At 47.4% G+C, this 13988-nt stretch overlaps 1 protein-coding gene across 1 annotated transcript; it reads right to left on the reverse strand.

Annotated features, from left to right (window-relative positions):
* Positions 1-522: 522 nt before the first annotated feature.
* On the reverse strand, positions 523-1557 carry LOC124669769 (ethylene-responsive transcription factor 6-like). The gene has a single exon (XM_047206315.1). The coding sequence runs from the start codon at positions 1555-1557 to the stop codon at positions 523-525; it is 1035 nt and encodes a 344-aa protein (XP_047062271.1).
* Positions 1558-13988: the final 12431 nt, after the last annotated feature.

The raw sequence follows: 13988 nt of genomic DNA on the forward strand, positions 1-13988 counted from the left end.
AATTGTCAGATTTAGTTTCGGATAATCATTTTAAACTGACAAAAGTGCAAAAAGAAATAGCTATATATACCGATTAATAGCGAAATCATAGGGTGCCGGAACACCTAGTGATAATGCAATGGCATCATATTGCTGCTCGTTTGCGATTTGCCCATTTTTCATTCTAGTTATTTGAATAGCCATCTAGCATAAGAACAAGAAATCTTGAACAATGTCTTCAAATTAATTAAGTGGCTTAAGATAATGTCAGACTCCTGCTAAAAATGTAGCAAACCAAGAACGAGAACAACATGTATAACCCATATAATCAACTTACAGCAGCGTACTACTTTGCTTATTCTTTAGAAGATCGGTCGATCTCCATATTTATGCGTATGTATTGTATAAACTATAAACACACATCAAATCATCTGCTTATAAGCTCGAAAGAAGCGCGTCCCAACAGAATCATGCCGTTGTCTAACTAAAACCAGGTTATTGGTTAACCCACCTAATTGACAGTGATTAACCGTCTCTTAAGCCTTAACTAACGATCAGCGGCGGGAACCCCAATGACGGGTGCGGCGACATGGGCGACAGCAGGGGCATGCCACCCAGTAAGGCATCCCAGTACTGCTCCCAGTCGGAGGTTTGCGGCGTCGGAGGGAACCCTCCGTCCGGCGTCGTGTCCGCCGAGGTCACTGTCGAAGACGCTGTCCCCGTCGACATGGACGAGAGCGTGTCCCACGACGATACCGGGGCGGACGACGTCGACGGCGCCTCGGTTTTCACGGCCTTGTTTACCACCACCCCGACCACCTCCACCTCGGAGTCCTCCTTCTCCTGCGATCTCCTCCGCTTGTTCGTCGCGACGCCGCCGGCGTCCTGCGACGTGGGAGCGGGAGGCGCCCAGAGCTCGGCGCCGCGGGTGCCGACCTCGTTGGGGAAGTTGAGGATGGCCTTGGCGCCGCGCATCCGGAACGCGGCGCGATCGTACGCGCGCGCGGCCTCCTTGGAGGTGTCGTAAGTGCCGAGCCAGACGCGGGAGCCCCGGCGCTTGGGATCGCGGATCTCCGCGGCATACTTGCCCCACGGACGCTGCCGCACGCCGCGGTACTTGCGGAAGTCCTCTGCGTCGGCCGCCGGCATCGCCACCGCCACCGGCGCTGGCGCGCCAGCAGCACCCGCCCACCCGAACGAGTCCGGAGCCGGCCGGGAGATGGTCAGCGCCGACGGCGGCGCCCTCACAGGAGACGGCTCGCCGCCGAACTGTATCATCACCGGCTCCGGCGCAGGGAACGTCGCCTCGCCAACGTCGGCAGCCGGAGAGGAGTTCGCGTACTCTTGTGCCATGTCCATGTAGCCTCGCATCTGCTGCTCCTGCTGCGGCGGGAAGAACGACGTGGGCTGGTACGCTGCCGGGTCGGCCGCCGAAGGAGGCAGCACGGGGAAGGTGACGTCGTCGCAAAATGAGCCCAGGTGGCTACCCGCCATGGTGGGGACACCGCCGTCGCTCCCGAGGAGGTGCTCGCGGATGAGGTCGAGGCCGAAGTCATCGACTTCTCCGGCGAACTCCATGCTAGTACTTTCGCCTTATGGCCGTCGAACCAAGGAGAGGGGGATGGCACGGCAGAGAACTCGACGTCAGACAGAGGTTTGCGTGTTGTAGCCGTGTGGGTGTGTGTTGGAGTTTGTTGAGGACAAAACAATGGTGGTGGTGTCGTATTTATAGCAAGCGGTTGCCAGCTGAGAGAAAGAAAAATAGGAGATGGGAAATGCATATGATTCCAGGCTAGCTTGGCATTTGAATTGACCAGCACAACTTTATGCGGTTTTATACGGGTCCCACTTTGGGTCTTCGGGTCGTTCTTGATCTCGTCACTCACTCTGGAACGATTAGTTTCAAGATGTTTGCCCTGTCAAATTTGCTACGGTGAGATTCTTTCACTTAGTTAACTTTACTATTTCTAGCTAGCTGGCCATTTATAGGTGTACATTTCTCCTCGTTTATGATCATCTTTGCGGCTTTTGAAAACTGAGACTTGTTTATAGGGACTTGTGCACATCTGAATAAAACGCTAGCGATAATTTTATCCCACATACAAGGCAACGTAGTATTTGGATGGGATCTCCATCACCTTAGACGTTTAACAAGTCTTTCATGTACTTACATCAAAATGATAAAATATGACAGATTTTATAGTTTTGAAATATGCACTATTCACTATTCTCAGATCCACACATTTGTCATTTTTGTGTAGCCTAAAGTACTAAGAATTTCACATTAAGATTTTGCATGTTTGTAATTTCATTATTGACTACATTCAGGATTTTTTTGACAATTTTTTGAAACTTAAAAATATGATTTCCGATTTAAAAAAATAAAGAGCGACATGTAGTCCGGCCTCCATTTATCCACTACATGTAGTGGGCATCCTAACTATATAGAGGCATGAGAACTAACATGTAGTGAGTGGTTAAAAGGATTGTGATACCCTCGGACCAACTGAGTTTAAGCCAATGATTTAATATTTTGGTGTCTCGTAAAGTCGAAATATTTTTTAGTAGGAGGCAATGTTTCCTTCGATAGAGAAGTGTCTGTGGTGACTTCGTCAATCTCAAGACCCGGCGGTAAATTCGGTTTGAGGCATGGTGTGAAATGTCTTGCATTGTTTCAGTTTGTTAACATCGAGAAAAATTTAATGATCGATTTGGTTTACCGAGCGGTAAATTCGGCCGGCCTAGTAACAGCGTTTCCAATACACCCTTAAAAATTCATTCTGCATGGTGAACAAACTTAATCACCGTCCTAGTAATGTGAATTTTGTGGAAATTTTCCTTGTCAAACGTATAGGTATAGTTGATATTTTGGACAACATGTCAAAAGGATAATTTTTAGGATTCGTGTCAACTAAGAACAGGGGGCGCGCGCATACACCCATACAAGAGCTTCGACTATTCCGCTCGCTTTACAAGATATTCAATACGATGGATAGAAAGGCTAGTGGCTTTTTGGCTGCCCATACCAGCTTGCCATGAATCATTGCGTGTTATTTCTCCTCTTTCTCCTTTTCTTTCACAAAAAAAATGAAATAGCATCATTCTTATGCAAATTCTTTAGCTGTTGTGAGTGTCAAAACCATCGATCTATTGCCCCTAGAGTAGCAAGACATGTGCACATGCATGCAGTACGTTAATAATCCACACGTAGTGCTCCCCTGATCGACAAGTACGCGTGGGTGGAGTGTATACGACTATACGCAGCATCAATGCAAGCGGAGTGCATACACACTACACAGTATCGACAAGGCAAGTACTGGCTCGTCCCCTCCATGCCGCAGCAGTAAACCAAGAACGGCTCGTCCTCCATGCCGTTAAAGGAAAGAGGAAAAACATGCATGAATGGACTCGTTCTTCTCCACCGTTTTTACGAATAAGGCACACGGGCTTTCTTAAATTTAGCTTTGATTTAAAATCAGTCTAGATATATGAAAAGTAAGAGCATTGATAAAAAAAAACTGGTATCATTAGATAGCTTTTTTCAAAACACATCTAACGGCATCAAATATTCAAATATGTACAATATAAATAAATATATAATCAAGATATTGTTACCCAAATTTTCTGTCAAAGAAAAATTTTAGAAAGCGTGCGTGTCTTATTCATAGCAGCCGAGGAAGTACTTAGCTCGGTTTTGATATTCGATTCCCCTTATTGTCGTTTGAGAGCTCTGGCCAGTTGATGAACATATGCAGATGTTTGTCGGCACAAAAAAACGTATATGTGTATATCACGATTGATTCAACGTACTATCACCGTTTGAAAGTAAGTGTCGCAGAATTGTCTAGATACGACATGCATACATATGTAGATAAAGTTGCTAACCCCTATTTTGAAACAGAGGGAATGCTTCGATAGTCTGTTAAGGTCTTCTCTAATGGTGGATCGCATTGCGGACCTCCAAATTGTCCATTATGGTCCATTTGCGGTGGCCCACCGACAGGGAAGAAGCCCAGGACAATCCGCGGTTGCCAATGGCCCAAGGATGCCCCGTATTTAGTCCGCGCCTGTGGCCTCGCAGTTTTAGAAAATTTTCATGTCCACATTTTAAACATTAAATAATTCAAGTAATAGCTAAAAGTAGCAAATAATTAAAATTGGTATACAAAAATATAGTCCAAAACTGGCCTTACCGGCATACCCAAAGTCCAAAAGAATTAGAAACAACTGGAAGTGCGATCGAGTGAATCACACATCTCGATCAAAGGATCATCTTCTTCTTCTTCTGCAACCATTCTTATTAAGTAGAATCCATATCATCGGTCACCGGGGTCACGATGAGGTTGGCCTCCTCGGTAGGTAGGCAAGCTCCAATTCCTTTCGATATGGCTTAAGGACCGAGTCCGGCGCGATAATCTGTGTGCCGTTCTTCCTACGTAGCATGTACCTGCACTGGACAGTTAAATAGGGGTATGCTACTACGTGCTATTCTAATTACTCCAAACTATTTTCTCGTGTTTTCATACTAGCGCTGATGCTATTTTAATACTACTACGTCCTATCCAAATCACCTCAGTGATGGTTGACGATCAAGATTAATTAATTATCAAGGCATGCATACTCTTTCTAAACCAAAGAACTCCGTACGTAGAGCATCGAGGCAAGCAAAACCAAAACGCCGATGCAGGTCACTCGAAGCCACCACTCCATCCCCATAGCTGGGTTGAAGTCTCTGTTAGCTCGCGCTAGATTCAATGTTGAAGTCTATCGTTCGCGGTGATAGAGGGCGTTGAAAACCTAGCTAGGTCGTCAGTGTAGAAAAGTAGTACGTTCAGAATCCTGCGAGCGTATGATCTGCTCCACTCTTTCTCGTCTGTACGTGCGCAGCGCGCGCCTATCCATCAATCCGTGACAACAGTTTCTCACTTTTCTGGAGCATCGCTATTCTCAGGGTGTCATGAAACAAAACAATTCTAGAGGGAGAGAAACTAAAGATTCTAACCGAGTTTATTTAAGTTTCACAGGAAGCTTCTCTCCTGTTAATCTTATTTTAATTTTTTAACTGTCAACAACTGTGGAAGTTTGGGTATTTACATGAGATTGTATAATAATCAATTAGTATAGGTTTTCTACCTTGTACGTGCATGCATGTGTGTACATTAGATTTGACGTTTACTCTCTCCATCCTCAAATAAGTGTACATCTAGGTTTAAAGTTTGTCTCCAAAAAAGTGTATATCCACACTACCAATGCAGTCAATTGATGGAATTAGCTTCTCGTAATCATTCCCCAACTCCATCCTCCGACCCTTTTTTGATTTCCTCCACCTCAACCATTGTTGGTTCTCGAATTTTTTCAAGAGTACATCAATGACGTACCATATCTTTATAGAAGGCAGAATTTTGAGTACAATAACAACCACAACTCGCTGCGAACAACGAGTGTAGCCAACTCCACACCACCGGCGACACACAACTACGAAGCAAAAAAAAAAAACCTATCTTAAGTTAATCATCATCGCCGTGTCACAACCGGCGCCGGTCACCTCAAATTAGCTAGCTCGAATTTACGCCCAGCTAAAATTAGTATAGGTTTTCTACCTTGTACGTGCATGTGTGTACATTAGATTTGACGTTTACTCTCTCCATTCTTAAATAAGTGTACATCTAGGTATAAAATTTGTCTCCAAAAAAGTGTATACCCACACTACCAATGCAGTAAATTAATGGAATTAGCTTCTCGTAATCATTTCTCAACTCCATCCTCCAATCCTTTTTCCTTTTCTCCACCTCAACCATTGTCGGTTCTCGAATTTTTTCGAGAGTATGTCAATGACGAATCTTTATAGAAGGCAGAATTTTAAGTACAATAACAACCATAACTCACTGCGAACAACCAGTGTAGCCAACTCCACACCACCGGCGACACAGAACTACGAAGCAAAAAAAAGAACCTATCCTAAGTTAATCACCATCGCCGTGTCACGACTGGCGCCGGTCACCTCAAATTAGCTAGCTCGAATTTACGCCCAGCTAGCTAGCTTGCGGTTTCTGCAGCGAAGAAATAGAGATGATGCATCCTTATTTGAACACCCTTGCCGACATTGGCACAGTCCAGAATGTCCTACGGGAGGAGAGGATAGCCCTGAGAGCCAGGTCAACTTTGACCTTGACCCGCGCTCCTTAGGACGGCCCGGAGCCGAGCAAGCGCGCCGCTAGTATTGCCACGCGAGTTAGCCGCGCGACGCAAGCATGGAGCATCCGTCCATGACGAGCCTGACATCAGGCACGACTCGCGCTGCTCAACAGCGAGTAATGTCACAAGAATGGATGAACCATCGTTAGTGTGTGGATAACTTGATCCACTAGAGTTAGTAGAATTAGCTTAGAGTAGCTAAATGCTCGTGCGTTGCCACGGATGTCTTAAGTTTTTTTTTCTCTCACGTGCAAACATAATATACATAAACATTCTTGTGTCTAATTAAAAATACGAAAATGCAATTGTACACGCACGCATGGGTACACGAGGTATCTTGTCCATTCATCGGTAAGTCAGCTTGGAGATTAGGAAAAAGTAGTATGGTCCGTAATGTTTTACCCCATGTTCTAAAAGTTCTGAAATCTTGATGTGACTAGGAGACATGCCATAAAGTGACTGATGGACTGAAAGATTACTGTGGCTGTAATGCTTTCTCCCATTTTCTCCGACCATGGAGTAAATGACAAAAAACTACCACAATTGTGCCAGTCGTGACACGGAACTACCAAATGGGTAGCGTTTGTCACATGACTACCAGTTTTGGGGCATGTTCGTGACGAAGAGCACTGATTTTCCAATTTATGCGTCTTAATCCAGTTTCTAACAGTTGGGACCCACTGTCAGGTCCTACGTGGCAAAAGTAAATGACTTTTTTTCGCTAATTTTACACAAAACCCCCTATCTCCTTTTCGCAAAAAGCAATCAAGGCCACACGAGCGCTCTCCCCATCGCCGGCAAGCACACACGAGCTCTCCGACAGCCAGCGCTGTCCGTGCTCCAGCAGTGGCGGCAGCAGGGCAAGCGGCGGCGGCGGCTGGTAGGCCGCTGGTACCTAGTATGCCGTCCACGCTGCCTGCCACACACGCTGCGGCGTGCCTCGCCCGCGCCGCCTCGCACGCCTCACGATCTACAGTCAACGCTCGCTCCACGCGTCCTGCTCGCTCACGGCACCAACTGCCTCGCCCGCACTCCCGCTTCCTGCGCCGCCAGCAGCCGCCGCTCAGGTCCGTTGCCGGTGCGCCAGGAGGGTGCCGCCGATGCACTAGGAGGACGCCCACGCGCGTCGAGTCCGGGCGGCGAAGGCGCGACCAACCTTGGGCCGCCGGCGAGGCTGAGCGGGTATAGACGCGACCACATGCGTGTGGCGGCGCGGCTGGACGCGCAGCGCGGGCATGCTCCTTGGCCTGCGAGCCCGAGCGCTGCCGGGCGCGGGTTGGAGAGCGCGTAGCCAGCGGGCGTGGGTGAGGGCCGCGAAGCCGGAGGCGGTAGGACGCGGCACGGGATCAGCCGGAGACGCGCAAGTCGGACAACGGCGAGGTGCAGCAGGGGATATCGCCGGTGGCGAGTTGCGGCCAGCCACGACGCGCGACATGCGTTCATGCAATCATGCGTGATGTTGCCTGCTTGCTTGGGCGTGCGCGCGTATGCATGCTCCTTGGCCGCTGCTGCTTGTGCTAATGGTGCTGATTATGTGTTGGTGGCGCGGACGCTGCTTTGCTGGCGCGGCTGCCGGGCGCAGCAGCCGGGGCGCAAGCTGCTGCACGCAGGCGTAAGGGCCAAGATCGGCGCAGCACTCCAGGTCATCCGCTGCGGGGGGTCGCCGGCGGTCTCGGTCGGGTCCTCAAAGACGCGCGGCGGGGGCAGGGGCGAAGTTGAGGGCGCGTGGGCGTAGCACTGGCCGGCCGGCCGACGGCAAGGGCTCGTCGTGCACGGGGACGGGGACGAATTGAGCTCGCTGCTCTAGGACTTGATTGCTTTTCAATAAGCCAGGTAGGGGGTGTTCTGTAAATTTAGCAGAAAGAAATCTTTTGTTTCCGCCACGTAGGACCTGACAGTGGGTCCCAGCTGCTAGAAACCGGATTAAAACGCGCAAATTAGAAAATCAGTGCTCTTCGTCACGAACATGCCCCAAAACTGGTAGTCATGTGACAAACGCTACCCATTTGGTAGTTCCGTGTCACGACTGGCACAATTGTGGTAGTTTTTTGTCATTTACTCCCGACCATGAGCAAAGGCTGCTGCTGCTGATGGCAGAGCGCGCCTCCACCACGACGGGTAGGAAGGAGCAGCCGACGTCCGCATCTCGACCTGGCGGAGCTGGTGCTGGACCGCGTGCTCGAGGAGCTATCGCCGGCAGGAGGACGACGGGTGTGGTGCCGGAGCTGCGCCTCGCTCTCGGCGCGGAATTAGACGACGACGAGATGGCGGCCGCAAATGCCACGAACTCGTGCTCGACTGGCCTCCATCATCGATCGCTGCACCTCCTCCTGCTCTTGTCGGTCCAAGACCAAGCCGCCGCCACCTCGTCACCTCCGCCCGCTCCTCCCCGTTGACCCGCTCGCTCGTCACCCGCCTCAGCTCGCCTCGGCCCAACTGCCAGTGCACGCTCCGCCCCGCGCCTCGCCTCTACTCTCCCGCTCGTGCTCGGCCCTGACCGCCCCGACCCACCGCTCCGCCGGCCCTCGGGACAGGCCGCGATGATGTTGCAGAGCGCCGCGAGGGCCCAGGCCGACGCGCACGTGTCCCCGACCGCATTGAGCAGCGACGGCGCGAGCCCCACGGTGAGCAGGTGCGGCGCGTTCGCCGCCGCGATGGACAGGTTCTGGAGCGCGCGCAGGGCGTTGTGCCGCACCTGCGTGGCGGCCGCCTCGAATGCGTGCACCAGGAACGGGGCGGCCCCGGAAGCACCGATGATGTGGGGTGCGCATTCCATCAGGACCTTATGGCGCCATCACCTTATCGTCCACCGTGCGTTGTGCTGGAGATTCCCTCACATCGTTGACTGCATGTACTGTCTTCACATGTATCTGTACCAAAGCCTAGCAAACTGTCAGGTATTTGCACTGTTCTGATGTACCAACACACAGAGACCTAGTACTTGTCTGTCCCCAACGCTGGTACAGCTCCGTCCTATCCCAGTACAAAGTGGCATCAAGAAGTACACCCCCTGGTCCACATGTACCGCTCCATACTTAGTCTAATTGTTATCTTCTTTTGCATTTGCCGTTAGACTCGTCTCGAATTTGATTTTTTCGTCTGAAGAAAAAATGTTCGTCTCCTTTTTTTGAACATAATACAACTAAAAATCGTCAACTACATATAAAGTTCTTTGAAAATACGTGAAGAGTAACCACCAGCATACTTAGAGAGTACAGTTCACCTGAACCATTTAGATCTTCACTCTGTGTAGTTGGCGGTTCAGTAAACAGATCCATAATTAGCATCTTCCCATCTGCATCGCATTTCATGATCTCTTATTTCTAGGATTTTTTCTTCTTATTATTCTTTGGTTCGTTGGTTTCCTATTGATCTTGACAAAAAAGTTGTGCGATGCTGCTCAGGGTGAGCCATTGCCGCAGCATCGCCAACAGCCTGTCCAGTCAATGCCTCGTCTTGAGGCGCTGTCTTCATTTCGATCAGAAAACATTCGTCGTCTTAGATTAACTCTAGTTGTCGCGCTAAATTTCGCTCGCTATATTTCTTTCCAACGCGCTACAACTAGATACAGCACGCAGCACAAGCGTGACCTTCACCGGACGCGGCAAATACAGCGCGAGGCAGGCGGAAGAAAGGGCGCTGCAAATTACAGCCCTTGCGACCACATGGGGCATGCCAAGCACATGAACATAAGCAAAAATATGAACATGTTGATGCACAAATAACTATAAAAACTTCACATCTCAACCAAAATGGTGCGGACGGCGGGGCAGCCATCGGTGGAGCTAGAGGACGCCTACAGCGGATGCGGTGGGTGCAGATGTTTGGCACGCCGAGTAGCCGTCTTCTTCGCCGCCTCCGGCTTCGCCTTTGGGCGCCCACCGCCGCCGTCAAGCGCTTGTTGAAGCGAGCCCTTGCTTTTGAAGCGGGCATCGGCCGCCGTGGTGCCGATAAACAACCGTGGCGGCATGAACATACCGCGGATGACACTGCTAGGATTTGGCGCGAAGGATGGTGCAAGTGCTCCACCGGCGGTAGGGTGGCAGACCGCGTACGGAGGGGTCCGTGCCCGTGGAGCTGTCCATCGCCGGAATGTCGCTGGCGGCTACGCGTGGGGCGGTGTATCTCTAACCATGAATATAAATAGTTCCATCATATTCATATAAAACCCGTTAGGTGGCTAAGAAATTCTTTTCCGAGCTATTAAGATATCCAAGCTTGTGAGTAACAATCGATGATGTATCGCTAACCACGATTCTCAATAGTAACATGATAGTCAAATGAAAACCGGTGCCTAAGAAGTTCTTTTCCGAGCTAGTAAGATATCTAAGAATGTGTCGAGGTGAGCAACCGCCTGGTGTGTATCGCTAAACATGATTATAAATATTTCTATCGATTTCATATAAGAACCATTTGGTGCCTAAAAAGTTATTTTGAGATCTAATAAGATGTCCAAGCATGTCTAAGAGTAACTTGTGGTGGCGTATCTCTAACCATTATTTTCAATAGTAACAACATAATCAATTTGAAAATGGTTCGGCCCCTAAGAAGTTCTTTTCCGAGCTATTAAGATATCCAAGCTTGTGATTGTGTGTAACCATCGATGGTGTATCACACACCATGATTCGCAATAGTAACATGATAGTCAAATGAAAACCCTTCGGTGCCTAAGAAGTTCTTTTCCAAGCTAGTAAGATATCTAAGCACGTGTTTATGAGTAAAACATGATTATAAATATTCCATCAAATTCATATTTAAAACATTCAATGCCTAAAAAATTCTTTTGACAGTTAATACGATATCTAAGCATATGTGGTGGTGTACCCCTAACCATTATTTCAATACTAACAAGATAGTCAATTTGACAATCGTCTGGTCCCTACGAAGTTCCTTTATGAGCTAATAAGATATCCAAGCATGTTGTTGGGCAAACCATGATTCTCAATAGTAACAACATGGTCAAATTGAAATCCGTTCGGTGGCTAAGAAATCCTTTTCCGCGAGAATAAGATAACCAAGAATGTGTCCATTAGTAACCATCGGTTGTGTATCACCAACCATGATTATAAAACAAAGCCATCATATTGATGTGTGGGCATCGACTCATAAGTAACCGTGTAATAGATGAACCCAATGCATTGATATCTTATATTTGCATGGTGAAGTCCTTCTAATGTTCGCGAAGGTATCCTAGAGTTGTCATATATGTAACCACCTCGACGTGGAACACATTGGTAACCGCCTGGCAGATCAAGTCTAAGGAATTTATATCACAATGTTGCATGGTGAGATCCTTCAAAACATAGATAACATTACCATGGATGCTTCCTATGGTTATGGCGTAAGGTTGTCGGGTAATTGGATCATTTGATCTTGAGTGAAGGAATCCTAAAGCTTTAGTGTAGATATCCATCTTGAGCAAGGTATTTTTATTTATCGCGGAAGTAACCATTCAACATACATATCCTCAAAAGTATATGGTTGGCACGTGAGATACTTTTCCAGCAAGGTATCCTCACGCGTCTTCGAAGAAATCATATGTTTCGCACCTTGGAACCTTTTTTCGAGCAAGGTATCCTCACACACTATCGAAAGGATTATTTTTTATCTAGCAAGTGTATCCATAGTCTGGCTTGGTACATCAGATCCTTATTCCGGCATGGTATCCTCATGCGTCATCTAAAGTAATGTTTTTGTCCATTGGTATCTTTAGGTGTCACGAAAGTACTCATTTGACATACATCATAGGAACCTTTTTTCGAGCAATGTATCCTCACGCACCAATGAGAGTATCCTTTTTGTCTTGCAAAAAGTATCTATGGTCTGATTAGCAAGCTGAAACCTTCTTTCGGCAAGGTATCCTCGCGAGTTATCAAAATTAACGGTTTATTCCGGCAGGGTATCCTCATGCGTCATCTAAAGTAACCATCTCGCCCGATATAAGGTTGTCGGGTTAATTGGGTCCTTTGATCTTAAGCGAAGGCATCCTAAAGCTTTAGTGTAGATATCCACCTTGAGCGAAAGTATTTTTATTTGTCGTGAAAGTAACGATTCAACATACATATCCTCTAAAGTATATGATTGACACGTGAGATATTTTTCCAACAAGGTATCATCACGCGTTTTCGAAGGAATCCTATGTTGCGCACCTTGGAACCTTATTCCGGCATGGTATCCTCATGCGTCATCTAAAGTAAAGTTTTTGGCCATTGGTACCTTTTGGTGTCGCGAATGTACTCATTCGACATGCATCATAGGAACCTTTTTTCGAGCAAGGTATCCTCACTCACTAATTATCCGTGGTATGTGATTAGCAAGTTGAAACCTTCTTTCGGCAAAGTATCCTCGTGAATTATCAAAATTAACGGTTTATTCCGGTAGGGTATCCTCATGGGTCATCTAAAGTAACATTTTTTTGTCCATTGGTACCTTTAGCTGTCGCGAAAGTACCCATTCGACATACAACATATGAACCTTTTTTCGAGCAAGGTATCCTCATGCACTATCAAGAGGAACGTTTTTTTTCCTCTCAAATAGTATCCGGGTTTGTGCTTAGCAAGTTGAAACCTTCTTCCTACAAGGTATCCTCGTGAGTCATCCAAAAGCGAGTCATCCAAGTTGCATCCATTGCCTATACTTAAATTTGTATCGGTCATTCGCCATTGTATCCTCGCGCCTCATCTAGAGTAACTTTTATCAGCCATTTTTATAGCCACATGTCGCGCTAGTAACCATATGGTATGCAATGTATCCTCGCCCACACACGGAGTCATGAAAGTAGTCGTTCGATATGTACCCGAATGCTTAGCTTGCTGTCAAAAGTATCCTCACATACTATCAAAATGATCCTATCCAAAGTACTATTCCTCGTGCACGTGGTATCATCACGCGTCATCTATAATAACCACTTATGTCCATTCGTATCTTTGCATGCAACAAAAGTAATCGAAACCCTACACAATAACAAGGTGATCCGGCGTTTGACACATGGTAACACTTTGGTTGCTAGTGACCATTCGATACGAATGCCCCGGATGCTATCCTTGCTGTCAAGGTATCCTCGCATACTCTGAAAACGATCCCATCCGAGGTACTATCGCCCACTGATCCTAGTCGTTCGATATGCATGACCCGGATGCTTACCTTGATGTCAAAGGTATCCTCGTACACTATCAAAACGATCCTATCTCAAGTACTATTCATCGTGCACGTGGTATCGTCACGGGTCATCTATAGTAACCACTTCTATCCATTCGTATCTTTGCATGCAACAAAAGTAACCAAAACCCTACGCAACAAAAGTAACCAAAACCCTTTTGACACATAGTAACACTTTGGTTGCTAGTAACCATTCGATATGAATGCCCCGGATGCTATCCTTGCTGTCAAGGTATCCTCGCACACTCTGGAAATGATCCTATCCGAAGTACTATCGCTTGTACATGTGGTATCGTAACGGGTCATCTAAAAGTAAACACTTTTGTCCATTCTTATCTTTATGTGTAACGAAGGTAACGGGTCCTCGTCACGTGTCCCCTGCAAAAAAAAATGGCATGGCATCCTACTACGATGACATGGTATCCCCACGTACCATCTGAATTAATGTTTGCGGATACACACTCAGAATCATATCAAAGAATCCCCCAATCTCAGCAAAAATGTATCCTCGCGCACTATGAAAATCATCCGGCGCATGGTATCCTCACACACTATCAAATTGTTCCTCTTCGAAGGACCATTCGGAGGTTGTATCCTTCGTTTGGCATTGTATCCGCGCGCATCTTCTAACATAACCTTTGGTATGCAAGCTATCC

This window comes from Lolium rigidum, chromosome 7 (genome assembly GCF_022539505.1).
Source record: "Lolium rigidum isolate FL_2022 chromosome 7, APGP_CSIRO_Lrig_0.1, whole genome shotgun sequence".
NCBI lineage: Eukaryota > Viridiplantae > Streptophyta > Magnoliopsida > Poales > Poaceae > Lolium > Lolium rigidum.